General features: G+C 38.5%; 1 protein-coding gene across 1 annotated transcript; it reads left to right on the top strand.

Annotated features, from left to right (window-relative positions):
* The first annotated feature begins 1043 nt into the window (after nucleotides 1–1043).
* On the top strand, nucleotides 1044–21763 carry LOC100373748 (uncharacterized). Its single transcript, XM_002741649.3, has 4 exons — nucleotides 1044–1297; nucleotides 19075–19139; nucleotides 19658–19762; nucleotides 21374–21763. Exons 1-4 carry the CDS (start codon nucleotides 1171–1173, stop codon nucleotides 21431–21433), a joined length of 357 nt encoding a protein of 118 aa, XP_002741695.1. The 5' UTR covers nucleotides 1044–1170; the 3' UTR covers nucleotides 21434–21763.
* The last annotated feature ends 1634 nt before the right edge of the window (nucleotides 21764–23397 follow it).

Below are 23397 nucleotides of genomic sequence, written 5' to 3'. Positions count from 1 at the left end.
TTACGTCGCTGCATATTTCATCAATGCACACGCCTTCAGAACAGCAGTAAAAAATAATCAATCTATTTGTTCGCAACGAGAAAAGTGATCTGCAAATATTGATCAAAGTTTAATAATGACTCAGAAAGCTTACTGATTAATACGGTTAACCAATAAAAAAATGTGGAAATTTCAAAAGCACTACAAATTATTGATATTTCGTTGAGTGAAAGTATACTTCAAATAAATTACAAAGAAAAAATACAAATCTGAACTCGTTTCCATGGAAACGACCCCCCGTAGCGCCAACTCCTAATTTAGGATGTACACTTAAGATTCATATTTTTGTTGTGCTGGTATCTCAAGTTTGTTTTTCCGGAAATTTAAAACAAGTAATCGCAGAGAATAATTTAGTAAAGTTCGAGAACATCCCCGTCCCAAAGGTGTGTTATCCGCGACCATGATCCGGTACTAAAGGGCGGTGGTCGTCGCGTCGCGTCCTGTTCGATATGGGACTCATAGCGACGTACACAACGCGTCAAACATGTTGTTACGACGGAAAAGACTTCATAATGATTTCACTTTCTGTTCAAGTTCAAGTAATGACACGTAATTAGAGACTCCGGCGTGCTATTAGTTTGGGAATAAGGTCTAGTTCATATTTGTGATCATACTAAGTGTAGCATCATTTTAATGAAAAACTGATCACAGCGCGTGATGAAGTTACTGCGTTGTAGAAAGCTTTTCAAGTTCTTCTGATGCTTTTTAATCCTGTTCACGAGTGTTGATTGTTCCTCGGTCTCGCACTAGACTGTGTGTTAGCAGTTCCCAGCAGCACGACCTAATTACTTTTCTACTGAAATAACATTATTGTTCAATGGAGCCACGTCCGTGACGGAATAATGACGTCACTCCATAGTGTTGGCGAGATTCCGACGACGCAGATTATAATACTTTGGCGGTGGTTTCTTTTGTTGACGAGAAAGACAATCGGAAATCATATGCGCATGCGCGGAAATAGACGGTTTTTAAAGGGAGGTGATTCTACACACCAGACTCAGTCGCGGCCGTAGCATCACAGTAAAGAGAGTGACACCCTCGAGCCTCTGAAACCACGTATAAGAACTGTAAGAGTTGGCTGCTACTTTTTCGCACTTATTTACACCATCCTAACAGTAAAAGAACTCCACCATGGTATTGTCAGGAAGATCATCTAGCTGGCTTAGACTCCTAGCTATCAGTATGGTACTCATTGCTCTAGTGGATGTCACACTCTCCGCCAGACCCGGAAATCTACAGTGGCTTTATGGTCAAAGCGGTAAGCATTCCAATTTATTTAATATCGATTACGAGATCATGGTGTTTGTTTTCTATGTAGATTTAATTTGTTTTAATGTGGTACATTTCATTCAACGTAGTACTACATTTCGCAAAACCGTGATCGGCAAGTTTGTGATGAACACCCCCCCCCCTCCACCATCACAGGGTGAATGTATTGTTTCTGGCATGGCAATTATACGGGTGAAATAAACGTCTCATAAAAGAAAGAAAATGACAAATTACATGATACAAGAGATGAAGTAGCATTCAAGTTCCTTACAGAATGATACCGGTAATTGTCCTAGCATCCATCGTCTTCATTCATGCATGTAATTTCACATTAATGTATCGCCCGATTACATATATCAGTGAAATATACACACTTTATTAGAAATTCTCTCAACGGCGATGATCTTCGGCGCAGATAAACTTTCTTCCTTGACAGAGTCATTGAATGGATAATGCGACGCTAAATCGAACATTGTAAAAAAATATTCCTGATTTTTCTGCTATCTTAAAGTTACCCCTGACACAAATTTTGAACGCTTTCAAAATATGGACCACAAAATAATACAATTATTTGATAATTATTATAAAATTGAACAGATGGGGTCTAATTGCAGTAGCATTTTCGGTATTTTTTATTTTAAAAAGTTTATTATCTTAATTATTTCAAAGTACACTATGGACAAGTAAAAGGTCTATCGGGGTCTGTGGAATATTATATGCGCAAATGTTGAGAAATAACTGAGAAGTCAGATTTCCCCGGTTCCGAATGACTACGGGCAGCGAGTCTCTGGAAATTTATGCACGTTTGAACAGTATTCAAAATCATTGACAAATTAAATTTAAAAAATCTCGCCCAAATTCGGACGCGCTTATAGTTAGATGTTTAGTACTTCAAGTAATTCACGCAAATTCACGGACTGACATCACAGATTTTATATTTCCTAAGCTCTAATGTAACTTTAGGAATGATCTCACAGTATAACTACACGAGTTGCAGTGAATTTCGCTTCTGACATATACTCGTACGAATTGCTGAGCCAATACTAATCTCATCGTCTAGAGAATGTTAGTTCTAATAACAGTATATAGGTAATTCTGATATCAGACGTCATTCAAATCTTAGCACTCGTCTTGTCATCTCGGCAACAGGTGTGGAAATCTGAGCCGAATGGAATATATTTATGCCCATTACGTCTGTTGATGATTTGTAATGCTATGTAAACTAGGCGAATTCGACTAAGTTAAAAAAACGCGTCGTATTTCATGGCCAATGAACAAACCAATTTTCATTTGACCCCATTTCGAGAAACAACTGTCACGCAAGACGTGGCCTAAGATGGTTGTTCGTATACTTAGTTACGGTAACTGAATTCCACCCACATCCCCGCCGTGTGCGTGCATACATTTAGTGCTCGGACTAAAAGTTGTATCCAATAAACGAAAAAAGTAGAAGAAGAAACTCTACTATTTACGGCATGAACATTCCGGAAAAACAATTTTTTTTTCTCTTAATAAAATTAGTTAATTTACGGCGTCCACTGTAGTTGAAATTATGTAGAACGTACAAGAACAGTTGTTTAAGCAGACACAAATTGAGACATTATCAAACGTTTCCGATCGTGTCATTAAATTGCGATTTCAGAAAAGCTTGTTAAACTGCCAAGCACACGCACTGGAAATATGCTCGACCAGTCCTAGGAGAATATAGCCAGACGTGTAGGCATGTAGGCATGTAGCTGATCAAATTTGTACACATTTATTGTGATTAAGCCCTTATACTTTTATCTTAATAAGACAAAAAACGGGAATACATGAACGAACCTGACGGCTTTATCGCGATACTGGTCGGGCATTTCAAACATTTCGAGTTCATTACAGACGTCTCGTTAAACTACTAAGGCCGCTTTTATGTTCGCATGTGCCCTTTTGTCTAGAATGTAACCATGTATGGTAACTTTTTCTCTCGGGAGGGAGTGGGAATAGAGGGGAGGGGTGCCAGTCATCATTAAGAAACAATCCCCCCCCCCATATATATATGCCAGAAATGATGTTGGAACGAATGTCTTTAAAAAAATGGTTCGTAATTGCCCCCGTTTTAAGCTGGATTATTGGTCGTTAATTCCTCCATTTCTTCTCAATGCTTTCTGTCACCGACCCATTGATGACGCTAAATCTTTAGACACCAGGTAATGTTTCGCAGCCTAGAAGAATTCTGCGCATGGCTGAATTGATAAATTGTGACACCGTGCTACACTAGTTGAAACTTGGATTTCCACTAAAATATTCGATAATTCATCGACTTATATAATAGTTATAGGGGATTACCTATAACATACGAACTACCAGACCACGTACTATTACTATTACTATAACATATTACAGACATACCACGACATAAACACGATGGCACTTCTACGCTTGTATCTTCCGATGCAATCCCGTTTTGCCTTGGTGTATATTTTGCGCTATCCTCACAAAAACGCATATACATTATACATCGAGCTCGTGCAGCGGCGTCGACTGTTGCCTTCATTGTATTAAACATTTTTTTCTGCTTGTAGTTTGTGTTATATTAGATTTTACATCCGCCACGCGCTACATTTGCTGTGTCGAACTCAAACAAAGGAAATTGTTCGAATTGATATAGATATGACGCACATTTTCCAATTTTGAACACGCCTTGTACGGGGTTTTAAAGGCGACTGAATAGACCTTAGACTCAAATTGAGGCCGTGTTCTCGTTGAGATCGAAAGAGCCAAGAGACTAGCTTCCCCCTAACATAATGTTCAATTCTCTCCCGCCTTCTCGTCCACTGTTCTCAAATCTCGCCCTCGCGACTTTCAACGGGATCTCAGCGGCCATTTACGTCCAAAGTCGCTTCTCTCCATTCGCTCAGATGTAAGGGGACGGCCTCGACTGTTCTCATTATTGCAGGCAGAAGCAAGATTTCATAAACAGAATCGTACTATATATTATCTCAAGTCATTGAAATGCAATATTTTCGCGATAAAAAACATCCGTCATTATATGAAATTGTGGAAGAGTTCCGCTTGAGCACGTATCTTCAGTAATCATAGAGATAATGTTATATTCCTAGACAACTTAAAATTTACAACAAGATATAAAAGTACTCAAGAATGGATTACTCTGCTATGAAATGTGTGCTTTACATTTGGGTAAAAATTGTCAACAATCAAACAGAACAATTCTTGTATGATACACATCTACAGCAATTGTGTTGGTGGATGGTCGTGCCTTAGGCTGGCGAATACTAGACGATTGCATCATGTTTCTTGTGTCGTGCGCTCGAGACAGATATACTCGCGCGATCATGACGTCATGACAGCCGCGTGTTGCCTTGGGATTTGTTCGGGCTTTGCTTTTTATTCCTCGGTCGCTTATGTTTTAGTTTTAGTGAAATAAAAAACATTGGAATACTTCTCATTCCATGGTTCGAGGAGCGTCACAAATACAACAATGTATGACGCAATGAAATGGCTATTACGTCACTTAATAATGGATGTATGTAAACTGGTACAAACGTAATCCGCCAATAGAGCGAGATAAACTGGGCAATCTCCTAAGCTGCACGTAAATCCTGTCGTTAACGCATAACATGTACTTCGATGCGAACTCAATTCGAATATTGGCGAGGATTATGCAGCCCCCTAATCCAGCCGTAAAACGTCATACAGCTAATAATACTATATTTGCTTTGACTAGCACGTTCGTTCATTTTCTTTAAATGGTCATCCAATTTTCGAGCATGTCTACTATGAACAAATACGTAGTCATAATGAACAAGGATGTGAGTGTGCAATGTCATATCCCATCTCGGCGCAACCACACCACGGAGAAAAACAGAACAATAAACGTCTCTTCACTGAGCCTTTTTCATTCCGCTGACATTATTGGCGAATAAACAAAGATGCGACCTACTGATTTGAAAATTAGAGTGTATGTTTTGTTTTGATAATTTTCGTGCCATTTTTTAAGGACGCTGAAGTCACTACCGCAACTGTCTCTCTTGACGTTTTGTGTGTGTACTAATTGCAAATACACGTGCATGCGAACTACTTTACCAGAACGCGTATGCTTATCATGCGATTGGAAGGCAGTGCGTATTGTACCGTGACTTAATATACTGTTGAGTAAACAGTCGACTCTAGCAATCGAATCTAAAACGTCGCTGGTGCGAAGCGAACACATTAACCACATAACTATCGGTCAGGTCAAAGATTACATCGCTTACATACTTTTTTTTTAAATGTTGATGTGTATATTTGATGAAAACAAGCAGTACTATTTCGTGGAAGTTTACATAAGTTGAAAATTAACAGTGAAGGAATACGTTCTCGTGATAGTAAGCACAAATTTTGAATGAATACAAACAGACAACCATAACAAACTAACACGTACTGTAAAATACTTTATTTTCGCTCAGAATAAATTTTCGCTGAAAGAATGATTCAGTGAAAATAAAATCCACCAAATATACCTTTTTTCCTTTATTTTACGTTCAACTCGTCAAAAATCAGTGAAAATAAATTCTTTACAAAACACCCAACAAGTCTTTTCATGGAAAATTAATTCACAAAATATACAAAACTCCATAGCCGACGCCTAACATCTTTATCTTTGTATTTCACAACTAAGTTATTCGTACTTACTTAATACTTATCTGTATTACTAAAATGCGTGGCATTAAAATTAAAAGAACCAACAACGCCAAATACACAAATAGACGACTCACTTAGACAGTAATGCGAATATTGGTACGAAATTCATAGTATATGTTGTTGTTTTGTGTGTATGGGTGCGTATATTCACATCATTGAAAATAAATCGGTTTTAAACACAGTCAAATTGATATCCAGTGTAGTACGGTTCCCACACCAAACGTCGATAGTCTTAGGCTCACGTGTCTCTATTATCTCCTGACAAAGGTTATCGCTGTCATTAGAGTAATTCTTTTAAATTCGAACTAATGTCAGTCTCCATATGCTCTAAGTGAGTTTTCTCAACAGCTAAGACATTTACTTAATGGAAAATGTCTCGACACCCGAAAAATCGCCCGATTTATTTCTTAAATGTATTAAAGGTCGTTGGTCGTCGCGCAGCGCGTGTTCGAATGTATTTTACAAGCGTTGTGTACGTCGCTATGAGTCCCATATTGAACAGGACGCGGCGCGACGACCACCGCCTTTTAATCAACGAATGTGTTTACACCAACAATAAATGTTCATTCACGTGTGTACTGAGCTATACTGTCATGTCTTGCTGAATCAGATGAATACGCGCAACTCAGTAGTCGCCGCCCCGTCGCAGGGTCCCACCCATCCCACCGGTGGCTCTGTTCAGTTTCGGTACTAGTAAAAGACTGAGTTCATTCTGGCTCGAGGAACAGACTTTAGCTTTCAATATTTGAAAGAGTGGAATGCCACTGTCAGACGAGAAAAATGCAATTGTGTGCAATGATTGGACAATAAGCAGTCACGTGAGATAAAAAATTGTTTGTGCTATCTCCCGCGTAAGTGAACTATTTCCCCAAGGAGACAAGTACTTTGGTACCATCGGTCGGCGATGACGTGTCGCGCATGCGTAGACAAGACTGATTCAAAATGGCGGCCGTTTGACATTTTCGGGAAATCAAAAGGATCGATATAATATAATACAGATATAATGTGCGATATACTGGTTATCGGGTTAGCACAAACCAATGCCCAGCTGTATTATAGGAAGTCGATTATAAAACCACACGTTTTATTAAATGTACGCGAATATTATTATTGCACATATTGGAAATATTTGTATTTTGAAAGTTTGACTGTTTTATCCACAACGATCACAGAATTAATTGTTTGCAAGAAATAGTTGAAAAATTATCGTTGATATCAAGGTACCTTCAGAAAGGGCAATGACGTTTGATTCTTCAGTGTGGTGCCTTCTCGTTTCCAGTATGACAAAATTAGATTTTTACTAAAATCTAAATTTTACATCACCAAAGTAAACAAAATCACAGAGCACTTTCCTGATAAAAAATAAATAATTTAAAATCTATCCAAGAATGACCAGGTGAATGGCTGCTGCGTGACTACGTATAGTCGGCACCGAATTCTTTGTCATTACTGATTGGCGGTGTCGGTCCTTGACTTCAGTGCGTTATCATATGGGGACACATTAAACACAGGTTTAGCTCGCCCACAGCACTTTAGGCTAATTTTCTTGTTCGCAGATTTTCTCACGGTCTCATAAACGGCATCCAGATCAAAGAATAATGTGATCACGATTGACTGAAATTCAAAATGTCAATCATCTCCGAATACTGCAACGTGGACCAACGTTAGTTGTTTATACTTTGCCATTCAAGGAGTGATGAATTGTAAAATGATGGGGGAAAAAAACGTTTTTGCTTTGAGTGAGAAGTTACACACTGTCTTGGTAATTGGACTGTCTGGGTAGATATTATCAATCTTGAAACGCATCAAGTGTTGTCTACTTGAAGAATACTACAAGGCTGTTTCCGGTACGTCGCGGACGGACCACTCAGTCTGTCACAATGCGCCTACTCGAGAGGAAATTACGTTAAGACATAAGTCACACTTAGAAAAGCAGACATGCCCAACAAAAACGATGATCTAATAAGGTAAACAAAAAAGCGTAAATGTCACGAAATTTTGAATGATTAGTCGTGACATGATGTTTTGCGAAATACGCTCGGCGCTCTCTAGTTTTCGAGAGAAAAAAATCTAATTGTCAAAATACGTCATTAACGCCAGGGCCGATGTACCCGTTACATTTATGAAGTTCCATCATTCTCTATACCAACTTGAACGTCTCTGCTTCACATCGTTTCATCGAACCAGATCCTGAAAGTACATAATTAATGAACGAACAGTGTAGACGAATAAAAACATATATCGAGCCTGAGATAAAAACAGATCTATATTAAAACCTTGCGCAAAAACAATTTGCAGCTAATCTGGTTATTCTGCACAACACTCGTAGTCGTATTAAATTAAATCAATCCTCCTCTTCTTTGCAGTAATATCCCACTTTCTCCTACCTATGATGTGTATATTTCTCAGCTCATTCACTATGCCATGGCTAGGGCTTGTAGTTATATATGCAGAACTGTTAAAAATGTTTATTCGTCAAAACTATTAAACCAAAGGTTTTGTAGAGAAAAACTGGCCTTAGCATTCAAACATTGTTTAATGTTGTGTGTTTGTGGTTAAATACTTTAAAGCAGGGGAGTCGTCACCTGCGCATGTGGCAAACGACATATAGCGTGTCGTTTACAAACACGCGTCTACCCATGAGCCTTGCTTTTTAGCATATGATTGCGTTGTTATCGTCGCTTGGGATTTAATTCCCGCGCATGCGCAGGTGACGACCCCTCCCCACCACCACTGTTACGTAAAGGTTAGATCACGGTCCTAGATGACTATGAGGATTTGAAAGAGGGCCGTGGGCCCGAGTTCTAATTCTCATAGTCACCGAGGGGCGTGATCTAACCGACTTAGCACTTGCCATTCTGCCCGAGAAAAGATTCGATTTAGCCAATCAAATGATGACATATTGACAGCAATCAAACTTGTGAAATAACATTTTAGTACATTATGTTACATTTTGTCTGACCTGACCTACATGCTGAATCGAACGTAAACTCAATCAGTCAATTTTTTTGTTTTCTTGCGTTTTTTCAGCCGTGATCTAAGTGAATTCGTGGTGAAATAGAACCACACATTATCGCGACTCTGATTGGTCGAGGGCTGTTGGTCATGTGCTAAAAAGGTTTTCAAACATAAATCATTTGACTATATGACACAAGATGTGCTCACTCTTTTCGGCACCTGCAATTACTTCATGCATACCAGCGATTTGACTGTGTTGTGTAGTCAGTTGTTTTGAGTTACTCTTGTGGATTGTTATGTCGATTATTTTCAGTCATTTTTTTTTTCTTGTAAAGACGCTTATTTTACGGGGTTGGGTATGTCATTTCCCCTCGATGGTATGACAACTGTGCAAATTGTCGTTAAAGGGGAACCGCTCAATCCCATGGATTGCACCAAAGAATCATGGGACACTATTGTTTATGTTGTTTACAATGTTAATCTATCTTTTGTTATCCATTGTTATTTTAATCCAGAAAGTAAATTTGTTGTGAAATTAATCTTAACTGGAAGGTGCCCCTTTAAAATGCGCATGTGCGACAATGTGTGTCACGTGACAATGTTCGTGAGATCACGCGTCAATCAGTTAGATAAAATCTTCGCAAGAGAAGGCCTATATAAGTTATCCCGGTACGTTCTCTTACTAACGATCTAAATCCTGAAACTCGCACGCAAACAAATAAAAAGTAGTAAGGTGGGGGATGAGGGCAACAAGTAAAAGAAAGAGGCCGAAACATTTTGAAAATAAGTATCCCCTTTCTGTTTTTATACGTATGAGGGCTGATAACGCCGGGGTAATCTAAGCAGGTGTCGCATTCATCGCATTGTTGGGGAGAGAGCCGTATCGACGTTCGTTCCGAGTATCAACGCGTATCACTGTATCATTTGTGTAAATTACATAATTGACAACTGGTGATGCAATAATATTTACGCATAGGCGTGTTTTTACTATTCTCCGTGGAAACCTGATTGTCAATCAATTGCACACAGAGGAAATAACAGCGAGTTCATTGAAAAAATTGACAAAAAACAAGTAAAGGAAAAAATGTTCATCCATCGCTCCAAGAGTTTTTTTAAGCAGCTATAGATACCGACATGCAAACAACGCGACAGAACAGGGGGGGGAAAAGGATATATCGATAAATCGTTATGTTAAAATTGTATTGTGGCATGTATTTTATTTGTAGCTTTTGACGTGTGAAGTGAAAATGCGTCATATAATCAATGCAACGGTATTTTGGTTAGAAGTTTTATGCGAATACCTGAAAATTACCTATCATTTCCGAAGATTCGTTTGTGATACAGTGGTTCTCAGCATCTTCTATGACTGGAAGTCATCGATTCACGCGCGGATATTTTTCGCGCGGATATTAAACGATCAGGAGAGCTGACTAACGGCGTAACTTTAGGATTTGTTTTTTAGTCCAAGTTGAAAGGGCTTTCAGCAAAATATCGAAAACAGGGAAAAGCAAAAATCCATTTTCAGAAACCAAAACTGTCAGTAATTTTTTGCGGATACACAATTAGTTCAGTTCAGACCAACTTTGCTCCTACCACGGGGCAATGATGAAATGCTCGTTTAATAACCGGGAAATCAATACGTTAAAGGCGATAAGCTCCAGTGCTAACACGTTTGCGTCGATGACGTAAATCCACATACTGATGGAAAAAAGCAAACACTACTATTCACCGACCGTATGACCTTAAATAGTTCGTATTTAATGATTTAAATCCAATTCTATAAAATATTCTATTTAAAATTTAACTCATTACTCTAAATCTACAATTGGTTTGAGAATCAATAAAAAATTACCTTCATCTTATTTTTTTATTCTTCAATTCTATATTTCATCAGTCTCGGCCTGGGGACATATTGAACACCGCATGCGCATGTAGTTTTCTATGTTTGGTATGCATATTTTTCCCACGAATATTATCGCGTTACTTGAAAAATTAAAGAGCGGTGGTTTAGAACTCAGTTATAGTTTCATTGGAAATAATTTCAATAAGAACAGCATTTCAATCATCTTTTAATACTCATTTTTTGTTTGAAATAATTCAGGATAACAAAACGTACTCTATCGGTCGCAATATAAAAAGTTTTCACATTAAGTCGCCAACCTGCGATTTGAGGAATGGCTAATACTCAATATACACTCCAAGATAACCAATGGTAAAAACATTCTAATACCGAAAAAATAGTTGCCATTTATTAAAATATAACCATCTTAATTCAATATCATTGTATTAGCCGGAAGTATAATTTATTCGAAAATGAATAAATTCTGAGTATTTTCATCTCCAAGCCCTATACCTTAAAGCGCGGTGGTCGTCGCGCAGCGTTGTATACGTCGATATGAGTTCCATATCGAACAGGACGCGGCGTGACGACTGCCGCCCTTTAAACTCTTTAAAAAAACATGTTGCGAGTATGACTATGACCGATGCTTCACATGATCCATCCGGATCAGATAATCTCACTTCTGAAATGTAAGAAATTATTGTTGGCTTATTTTTTTCAACGTGCGATCTTTCACCCAAAGCGGCTGGCTCACGAGAATGATACAACAGGCGCGCACCTCGAATTCAGTGCGCCGCGCTACCATGACAATCGTCAGACAGTTAGCATTTGCACTGTGTATATTAAACACAAACAAATCATTTACAGCGTTTTTTGATCAGTGACTTTTTTGTACATTTTGCCTGGTACATTAAAAATTTATTTATTCATTTTGACATTTGTTTCAATGTATATGCTTGTCAATGATATACTAGTACTTGAATATCCACGATCATCGTGGATACAGTTCTAGTGTAGCCCGTAAACGGAAGCATGTCTAAGACATTTTTGCCAAAGCTCTCACAGAAATATATTTAGAAGTGGGTAATTTATTTTTTCATACATCAATGTGTCTTATACTCGAAGTTTCATTTCAATAGGATATTACATTTATTTAACGCGGCATTGATACTGCCAGTGACTACAATCACTGTGTGTACCCCCTCCCAATATACGGTGATTGCGTGCCTAACGTATTGCACAACTCACACATCACCAGAAATCAATGACTTGCACCTCTAGTAAATCATGTACATAATTACAGCTCACCAAGAGACTCATAATACAGTTAATAAACCTGATTTTGTCAATAAACCTCAACGAAATGTGTCTCAGGCGTCCCATGTGGACCATTAGAAACTCTGGGGCGATGGAAGAACAACTTGTTTTTCCTTCACTTATTTTTTTGGCTTTTTTTTTTCAATAATGAATTTGCTGTAATTTCCCATGTGTGCAATATTTTTTCCTAAGAAATTGGCGTTCTGTTTTTTTTTTTGTTTTTTTTTATCGATTCCTGTGGTTGTTTTCATTGATTTTTTTCCTGTGCATGTTTTCTATTCTGACCCAGAGTTTCTAATGGTTCATCCATTAATACCTGTTTTAGAAATATGATCAATTTAAGATGGCGTGAAATAAAAATTAACGCAAAGGTAGTGATATGTAAGCGCGCTTTGTGCATACCGAGTAATTGTTATGCTTAATTAATACATTCATATCACATGAATAATTAATAAACATATACTATTCATACCGTTATGTTGCTCTCATTTCGTGTACGTACCGGCCTTACACGACCACAAGTTAATGTCTTTGTGATCACGTGTCAGGGTGGATTTACATAAGTGGAAACAAGACACAATTTGAAATTGAAAACTTGTACGGGTGCGCACATTAAGTATTATTTTTCTAATTTTCAGATTTATTTTCTCCAAAAAATTAATCGTGCCCTCAAAGACGCTGATATTTCGTTTCAGGTATCAGCAGACGACAAGTTTTCAGTATCACGTGGTAGTTGTGTTCGAGTACGTCATAGAAACCGCAGCCTCGTTCGCAGCCAGTCGATAAATTCTCACCGAAATCAGTATCCAAAGATATATTCCTCACACCACTGCAGAGCATGAAAATGTTAGATTTGAAACAACGTAAAATCCTGAAAACAAACTGTGTGTGTTCGGCTGTTCAGTTTGTATGCACGAGACAGTGACCGTGCGCCTCACGAGTGACTACTAACGAGGACACATGTTGCTGTTACAATAGGAAATAATATTTCACACACCTGATATTCACAATGGCCTTTCGATAACTGCTGCAGTAAACGTTGTAGCACAAAACTAATATTAGTATCTTCGGGGCGGACATCCGGGCATTTTCACCCCTGGCAACTATCACGGTGAAAACAAAAACCGAAAACTATCAAAAAATGGTACTTCGGGATTGAGACTAGCTTAAACAGTGTAACAAGAACACCCCCTATGTGTGTAACATATATAAATTTGATTGCTCAGAATTACCTCAAAGTTGAGTTTGTGTTGTTTTCTCGAATTTAGCTATTTCACCGGCTCTTCGACACGTTGTGTCGTCACAGGAAGCGCTGTCTCAGCACAGACGGTGTAGAAGGCGCCGACCTGCAGCGTCAATGTATTCGACATGTTACAGTGGTGCGCGTCTAAGCAACGTGGAACTTGTGACGTAGCTCCACCCCGAGGATAGGCCGTCGCGCTTGCTTACGTTACAACGCGTGTAAAATACATTGTTTATTTGCTTGAATTCGAACACGCGCTGCGCGACGACCACCGTGCTTTAAATACATATGTATGTGTTGTTATTAATAAAAACAACTTTTGGGAAATGTTATTGCAGCAGATCGCAGGACTGTGTTGATCAGCGAGCGGCATTTGTAATCACATTTTTCGCATGACGGTTGGCAAAAATGTAAATGTATGACGTCACAGTACGAGGGACTATTCTTTTGACGAAATAGTGCGCATGCATGAAAAGAAATGCTGAAAAACACACATTGAAGAAAAAAAAAATATTGATCTACATCCTGACTAAATGACAGATGATTTCTCCTTACTATTATACTTTTATTTTGGTGTGACGATTTTCAATTATACTGGATCACAGAATTCTGAATTCCATAATCCCTTAGCTCATTCATGCAGGCAAGTATGTGGTATATTGACATTGATGGTTCATTCAAGCACACTAGTATATCATATAACTTCTTCATTTCATTTTCATGTTCATGGAATTTACCGTCGTTATTGGCAGAACATGGTCATGAGTACCGCGGAACTTAAAAACGATCTTTACATAGCTACTGTTTCCTTCCGGTAAAAGCAGCTCCGACGTTCGCGGCGGCTCAATTCGCGTTCGAATTTTGCGTTTACAAACACGTATCCACACGCGTCCTTCATCATCCTTTTATCATCAGTTGACTTCATCGTCCTTTTATCATCAGTTGACCCCGTCAGCGCGTCCAACGTCAACACACTCGTACACCCGTTTCTAAGTACATCTCTCAGAAAACAACTACTTAATTTTGAATTTTTGTTTAGCTGGTTTAAATATTTTATCTTATGATTTATCGTGAAATAAAGTATTGTTCTGGCAGAAAACTCATCAGTAATTACGGAAAGAGTAATCGATCATACGACCGGATTTGCCTAAATGTACACAAATACTAGTCTATTTCTCGTTATCACTGGCGGATCCAGAAATTCGGTAAGAGGGGAGTTCGCTCATATTGACGTGGCCTCCGGTGGGCTGGGTTTGTCAATTGATTTGTCAATTGTTTTTTGCGGAATGAAGGGGGAGCGCGCAACAAATACTGACTGCTGTGTTTACTGTCTGCCCACATTTGATTTATTTATATAAATAACCCCTTTTTACCAATGTGCTTCTTCAACTACAATCGAGTAAATATAGGTGGGAAAGTCATGTTCATATTTAGATTTCACCAAAACAATACGCATCGAGAGATGTTTACAATCAAGGTTGTCAAATTTGCACTCTCCAAAAAACTGATATATGATTTTCAAGAAATCCGGAGGTGCACGTCATTGCCATAGCTCTCATTACACGGCACACACGACACATCGTTCCGGTTTCGTGACTTTGAATGTACCCAAGATCACGCGTTTTGAAATTGCATATGCTAATTTAGAAATATGAACAACCATAGGCCTATCTCTTTCTCAGGTCTATGGAACAACGAGGTCGTTAGAATGGCGTATCTTTGGAACTTCGTCTTCCCTTCTCCGATATGGAAAAAAATACATTCATAGAACTGAAAAATATACAATGAAGAGTAGTTGTAATAACAACAGCACTCACACAGTATTTGTGCGAGTCCTTGGATATTCGTACAATGGTGACAGCGATACACTCTCGCGTTCAGGGTTCAGTCATAATTTAATTTTTAGATAAAGACGCATTCTATATCAGTTATGTTGACGCAGGTGATGGCAGCGCTTTTGTTCGGTAAAGGAATTCAAATAATAAAATCGCTTCGAGAGATGGCATACAAAGTCGTATAATAATAACCAGATTTCTTTGCTGTCGTTAAATTGATTATTTGTGACCTGTTTCATGTCGGGTTGTTTTCGGTGGATAGATTATGGCTATTATTACTTGATGATTCGGCTCACTTCAAAGTTTACGACGCTATAAACACCTCCGATGAAGGGCGTGGTATGAAACCATGGAATACGCAATAATATGAGGTTATTACGAGGATACCAAAAAGTATTCACGAAGACAGTACGGCGGAAATATTGACCGACGCGCAGCGGAGGTCGATGCGACCCCGTACTTTCTGAGTGCATACTTTGCGATATCCTCGTGGTTCCTTATTATTAAACATCTTCAAGTTTTCCACCCAAAGATACATCATGGGAATGCCGAAATCGAAAAAGTTTAGAACAAATTTAGCGAACTTCTTTGTGTGGAATCCGGTCAAACCCTGCGGGCTGACGCTCCCGTCCGCAGTCGCTCCATATTTGGAATTCCCATTTCCTAATATGGTAGGATGAAAATATCCAGTGCAGCACCGCACAATTACGGCACCCTATAACAGGTGTATACTAATGTAATATAAGTTACTCGCTTAAATATACCTCTTGAAATATACCTTGCTGATATGTATGTGATCAACATCACGGAGAAGTTGTACATTTATATTTGACCCAGATCTTTATAGACATAGTGACTTAGCTGATTCCGCATCATATGCCCTTACAACACTGATAAGCATGCAGTTAATCGACCGTGGATACGGTAAGTCACACACGCGGCAGAACGATTTCCGCGATGATAAAATTGTTGTATGCGTAGTCAGCCAACCATCAATATAAAAAAAAATTGTATCCTTGTTACGGAGCTAGTCCGAAAGTTGACTGTCGTTTATAAAATATAAAATAAATAATTTGCGTTCTACCGGGCTAAGGTGTGTAGAAAATGAAAATCACGTCTCAAGCTGGACGCAAAAAAAAACTAAAATAGGCACACGCTCTGCCGGATCAATTTAATGAGCTTTTAACATTAGGCTTAACGGCATTTTAATGTGAAGACTCGACTTTTTTACGAGCAACGTCCTGACCGAATCATCAATAATTTAAGCGAACGCTGCAGCTATGGGTCGTAAAAAAAGCCCGTACGTATTTCAGTGTCAAGTGCTTGTAACGAATATTGTAAACTTACTGCAGAATTGCATTGTGGGTGGAAAGGGGGTAATGCATGGCAATCTCCGATAGTAACGTTAAACGTTAAGTCTTCTCGTCCGTAAAACATTAACACTGACAAAGAACGGAAGGTATATTCACCCGGAAGCAATTAGTATATATTTGGTTAATTAGTCGTACACGACTGTGCCAATATCCGATCATTCTCGGAACTGACTGAACCCACAGGCAGATAAATTCCCATTAAATCAGGCATTGTATTGGTTAGGTGTTACCGTAATTGTAACATCCACGAAAGGGGCCTCGTTATTTCATCATATTTCGAAGTAGTGCCCTCGGTGACGGTGAATTTTGAATGACGTACATGTTTGTGTTAAATTATCATGCAAAGCAAGCTACAAAATAGATGATACAACTTCAATATTTAATTTTTACGATAACAGCTAATAAAAATAACATGCGACATAACAGTATTCACTTGCCCATTTATTGTACGTGATCGTCATGAAACATATTGTCGATAATTTTATTCGTTTTCATGCATATACACATAGGATGATTATTGAATGACATTATGCAAATTACATATCAAACGCGTTCAATCATATTGGGTTGGTGTATAAATATAAGAAATAATATTGTTTCCTTGAGTCAATACTGAGGTTATTATTGCAGCTTGTGTGGTTGTATTTGATTGCTGGTGTATATTGTATACGTAGTTACAGGGCGGTGATAGTCGCGCCGCGCCCTGTCCCGAGTCGACTTGGGACTCATATCGACGTACATAACGCGTGTAAAATACATTGTTTGTTTACATCAAATTCGAACACGCGCTTGTTAGCGCTGTAAAGATTGGTGGTTGCAGCGTCTTGTTCGATATCATGGGACTCATAGCGACGTACACAACGCGTGTAAAATGCATTGTATGTGTATATGGAATTCGAACACGCGCTGCGTGACGACTGGAGCGCTTTAAAGGGCGCTGGTCGTAAGGACCGCGTCCTGCTCGATATCATGGGACTCATAGCGACGTACACAACGCGTGTAAATTACATTGTTTGTAAACATGAATGTTGACACGACTGCGCGACGATCGAAGCCTTTCAACGTTACAAAAATTGTTTCTGGTCTAGTCGATTTCTAAAATCGACGCACGACGATGATTTTTATTGTAACGATTTCATTTATTGCGGTCACCCGAAACAGAATTTTTTTGTTGGGCTTCAATGAGAAATTGATCCTCGGTATATCTCCGGCTAACGGGGTGTTTAGATATTCAATACTCGCACATTGTGGTACTGGGAATATATAGGGGAGGGGCTTGATAAAAGTAAACACTTTAATGCTGCTATCATTATTCTTTTCGACTGAAACACCGACAATTTCGATCTAGGCAACTTAAAGGGCGATGGTCGTCGGCACAGCGCATGTTCGATTTTTTTTTTGTCCTCGCTCTGGGTTCCACATCTGACAGCACGCGGCGGACGGCCACTTCCCTTTAATTAAAGTGTAACTTTGAATTTCTGTACTTAAACGGTTACGCATTTACAAGTGATATATTATTGTTCGATTACTCCGTTGAAATTAACATTGAGTGTACGTAGATAAGAGATTTCTTAATTTTGATAACATTATCGATCGTATCGATCACCTATAGTCGATACTTAAATTAGCGCAAAACAATAACAAAAATTCCGTTTCGTGCAATTTAAATTTCAACATGAACTGGACAACACGGCGGTGAATAACATAAGTTATGTTTTTTCAAGAGGCGTACGTCATATCGTAGTGAAATTCCGAAAAGAAATCTGCATGAAAAAAAAAAGTACTTGCAGACTAACGATGAGAGCACTGTGGGTAGAAGTAGGACAACATAAAACACTAAAGATCTATAACAAGCAAATGTTAGTTATTGACGTTATAAGAATGATGAATGTTGATGACTCGTCAAAGTTTCGATTCAATGGTTACTTTGCAATTACCTTTTGGCACTACACTAACACTTCAAAGTATTATCGTATTAACGGCTGTATCGAGGACCTTACTCACAGCAACGTAGCGAGATGCATGCCACTTTGACACGTTCACTGAAGGGTCATTTTTGGACTGGTACTCGACGAATAACATCATGGCTGTTACGCTCAAGTTGTTTCGTGTTCGTGTTTGATTGCTTCAAGTGCAATCACGCATGCTAACTCAGGAGAACCCCGGGATCGTGGCGGCTAATAATCCAACGTAGTAGATATGTTGTATGTTTTATTGCCATGTGCGAACAATGCGCTTTATTTTCCCCTGAGAGTACCGTGCCCTTATGATTTATTTTCCGAATTAAAATGTTTAGTTCGGAATAAGAGTGTTATTTAAAACGTTGCAGCCTTCGCACCGCCTCGCGCTTACTGTGCGTTCCATGCGATGTATACAGCGTGCGTAAATTACACACGTTTGTTTACACAAAACCCGTACCCCGCTTGCTGTCATCGTTACCAAAATATTGACATTTGACTGTAACGTCATGTCATGATACAAACTTTAATATAAAAATCCTGATTTTTTTTCATACTCCAGGCAAAAAAAGGTCGAATGAAAACAGCGTCACATCGAGTGAAGAAGATGGGCTTGGATTAATTCAGGTAAATTTGCAGACGGCAGTGTAAATCTTGAATAGCAGGTGTACTTATCACGTGGTGCGAAACAGCCAATTGGCATGAACGTTATGGAGCATCAGTCACAACTTGAAACCACACGTGCGCTGCATATTAAATGAACCGTCTGCTTCAACTCGATATCGTTTCGGATATTTACTCAGATTAACAACTTTTAATAATTCATAAATTAAAAAATATATATATTCTTGTTCCTATCTGATTACAAGTTGATTTTCAGATTGAAATATAATTCTGAACTGTAATGTTGTTATTGCGGCCCACAAATTATGACCTACGCAAATTCGCATGCAGTTTCAATTAATAATGCGTGCGGGTATTTATTATTCGTATGCGCCGCATTTTTATAGTTCCTAGACAGTTTTATCAGGCGAATACTGTTTTCTGTGCGACAAAAAATATTTTGTATACCGAACACAAGAACTAATCATTGAACACACGAGGTTCGTCTAAAGTTTAATAACTGACTCATTTTTTTTTGCTAGCCACCAACGGAGGGAAATGAAATAAGAATCACGTCATTCTCGGATGAGGCTGTCGGATCATTGGTTAAAAGATTGCCACCATTTTGGAGACAATTTGTGTTTCAGGTATTATTGTGTTTAGTATTAACGGAGAGTACCAAGTTAGGTGATGGTTAAATGGTGGGGGTCGTCACCTGCGCATGCGTCAGATAGCTATAGCGTGTCACAGTTTACAAACAAACGTCTACCCATGAGCCTTTGCGTTTTTAGCGTATGTTGTTATCGTCGCTTGGGACTCAATTCCCGCGCATGCGCAGGTGACTACCCTCCCGCTTTAAAGGGTGGGGGTCGTCGATATTATTTGTTTACACGTAATTCGAACACGCTGCCATAGCTAGTGAAATGCCAATGTTCTACAACAAGATTCCCGCTAAGCATCCCCAAGACCCATTGTACGGATGATAGAAATTACGTCATATTACCCACAATCCTATATGAAGCTCTAAGGTTACCTTATGATCTCGCCGAAAAATACAGTGGAAAACAAGACATAGCTGTTCACGCAATACAGCATTTTGTTCTTTTAAGTTTGGTGATGAAAATCAACTGAAAGTGATAAGTTAATACAATACTAGTAATTGTCAATATAAATATGCAAGAAAATACTTGCAAGGAAAGACTATTGGCGGCTGCCTGAAAAACAAAAACAAACAAAAAACATAATGATTCGCGCCAGTAATCCCAAAATTTCAGTCCAAATCCGGACATCGCATATCGTGAAATATCCACAGACAGCCGCTTACCCCAAAACATGACAATATTATATTTGAACATTATCACCCTAAAGATCAAATTTTGCACTAACATCGAAATAATACGTGAAACCACAAACACTGCGATCGATTTTTTCTAGTTTTCACCAAACAACAACCAAACCTCTCGTTATCTAGAAGAAATTAAAAAATAAGACACCGTGGCATATCGTTTACTCTCGCGTAAGCTGACGTCATTATTAGACACTGACACTCCATCGGCTATATTCGGCAAAACTCGGGTGCCCACAACCGAGGCAGAAAACGTCCCATTTTAGGCTCTTTTGTTGGCCTGCCAAACAAAGAGATGAAACCTGCAGAATTTGTGTGTGGTAAAATATTTTAGCAAAAAAAAAAAAAAAAAATGCGTGGCTTTAAAGGAGAAATGCTTCTGTTAGGGATTATACTCCAACTTTTCTTATTTCGAAACGACGTACATTCCAATCCTCCACGCTATTGAGTGACGTAGCGATTACGGCAGTAATTTTTCATAGTTTTGAGGCAAACTTCCGAGCATTATGATGACGGGAACGGTTGGTAGTTAAGATGGAGGATAATATCACTTATTACGAGTTGGTCTCGTCGCATAACGATGCCCCCTGATTAAAAACACAAAACAGTTTCGTGGTAAGGTAGTTGGCTAGCATTAAAAGATATAGTCGGATTTTCTTGCCTTTTTCACTATGGTTCTATTTTATGTTCTTTTTTCACTGAACCCAAATAAAAATGTCTGTTCACCAACTGCTTTGCACAACATGCAGTTACAACGTGATTTTGAGCAATGTACTATTCGTTCGTATGGTGAAACGTCAACTACCCGCGATAGTACCTTTACGGCTGAGTTATTTTATAGCTAACCCGTCCGTTTTCAACTGGAACTAATGTTTATTCCTAATCTTGATCGTTGTTTCTTTTCTCCACATAGTTAGTGAAACTGAGCATGATGTACCCAGCTTCGGAGGATATACTGATGGCACAAGAATAAGCGTGGCGACCGGAAGTGACGAAATATTAAACCCGCAACGGACCACGGACCTTGAAAACGACATCGATCTCGTCACATTGTTACTTTCTTTCAATTAGTTTTTTTTCGATAATGCTATTAGAACTAGACTAGACAAATAGATTTAATGAAGTATACATATTTCTTTTTTTCTGTAAGATACAATTTTAAAAAATGAATTTGAAGCTGACTATGCACTTGTACATTTCATGGAGAGAAAAATTCCCATCATGCTTGTTAGTAGAATATACTTAACACTAGTATAAACCATTATACAAAGAGTGTAATGTTCTTTGTATTTTGAACTTTGAACTCTCTATTTGTTTGTTCTTATTGGATAGTTGACATCGGCTAATGCACTACCCGGTGTGCGCGTGCGTGTGTAGTTTTGTTTTTACAAACACTGTAACGGAAGTGATGTCACAAGTTTCATCCCTGAAATTAGCACACGGGTTACCTCTGCAAATATAGGTGTTTCCACTGTTGTTCTACGGTTGTTGTTAGAAGAGATATGCATCATGGGAAAGTAGTGTCAATTTGTGACTCAGATTGACATCATGACAAGTTAATGCGCTATCCTGACATCAACCAGGCCCAGTCGAAAACAAGCACCTGTGAGCCTGGTCCAAGGTTTGCCCCAAAGTCGCACCCGTTAATGAATGAATCTTGGCCAGTGGACTAGGTTTTCCCATCGGGTCTGTGCCACACTCATCCATGGTTGATGTCGACCCTTGTTGTTGTTCAATACAAGTATCATTTGAACTCCACCGATCATAAGTCAGACCAGATAAAACAACCACTGCCAATTAACGGTAAAGTTTCATGTAACGTAATCGTCCTCAAACATACCACGGATAGAATTCCTTTTGTACCCCTATCCCTAACCCTAATTTTAACCCTAACCCTAACCCTACCCTACCCTACCCCACCCCTCCAGCACTCCCCATTTAATTGTACATGTCCCTCCACAGCGTATTTCCAGTTCACACATCACAGACTAAGCCAGGGAGCGTGTTGTACTACTTGATTTGTTGTACAATGATAGACAAGTATTTATTTTTCAATTCACACAATTATATATATATATTAAAAATGCAACATGGATAAGAATATTTCTGATATTGTATGTATGTTGATGAATACAAACGATTATGATTTAGTATCCTGAATTAAACATGTTGTTATTGTAGCAACACAACCGAGCAACCGTTCGACTGCATCTTATAATGGTACGTACACTATCAACCACTGCACATGCGTAGTACTGGGTTTATTTCTCGTGGAATGAATATTCTACAGTGTGTAGTAGTAAACAGTAATTTTTTTAGTTTATGATAAATCATATTAGTTCTCAACATGATATATCAAACAACTATTAAAATAAACGTTTTCATTCATATTAAATACTTAATTAAATGGAATACAATCGTAAGTATACAAAAGTAGTATAACTAGCTGTATGTTTACTGGAAGTATCAAACTAGGCTGCAGACAAAATCCAGAATAAATATAAACAAACCTATACAATAATATGGACGTTGGTGGCGCTAGTCGACAATTTTATCTATCCCCCAAGTACATTCGATACCATTTTCTTTCATCGCGTTTATATTGCGGTTGTTAACAACAGTGAACAAAACAAGCTGAAAATTGAAGATTATTTTTTATAAATATACAAACACTCACCTAACGAGCGTTTTTTTTTTAAATATACATTTCCGAATGGTCATCCAGCAAATTTTCATATACGTTCATTTACTCTTCAAAAGAATGGTCAGGGTAATCTTCATAAACATGTTAAAATGAAATGTAGCATTCTGAAAGCGTGGGTATGGAGGATATTAAGGTAGATCGATATTTTGTACATGTCACCCCACTAGCACTAGCAGTGTCCTTTTAGTTTGTGTTAAAGCCCCAAAACGTGGACAACTCTGATATATTGAAGT

This window comes from Saccoglossus kowalevskii, chromosome 21 (assembly GCF_978046115.1).
Source record: "Saccoglossus kowalevskii chromosome 21, keSacKowa6.1, whole genome shotgun sequence".
Taxonomy (NCBI): Eukaryota; Metazoa; Hemichordata; class Enteropneusta; family Harrimaniidae; genus Saccoglossus; species Saccoglossus kowalevskii.
This window is presented reverse-complemented; position numbering and strand designations above follow the sequence as displayed.

What these genes read in the sequence shown, in the direction of transcription:
- LOC100373748 (XM_002741649.3), top strand. Translation starts at nt 1,171, where the DNA reads ATGGTATTGTCAGGAAGATCATCTAGCTGGCTTAGACTCCTAGCTATC. An exon ending in ATGGGCTTGGATTAATTCAG is followed by an intron (nt 19,140 to 19,657) that starts GTAAATTTGCAG and finishes TTTTTTTGCTAG; the next exon opens with CCACCAACGGAGGGAAATGA. An exon ending in GGAGACAATTTGTGTTTCAG is followed by an intron (nt 19,763 to 21,373) that starts GTATTATTGTGT and finishes TTCTCCACATAG; the next exon opens with TTAGTGAAACTGAGCATGAT.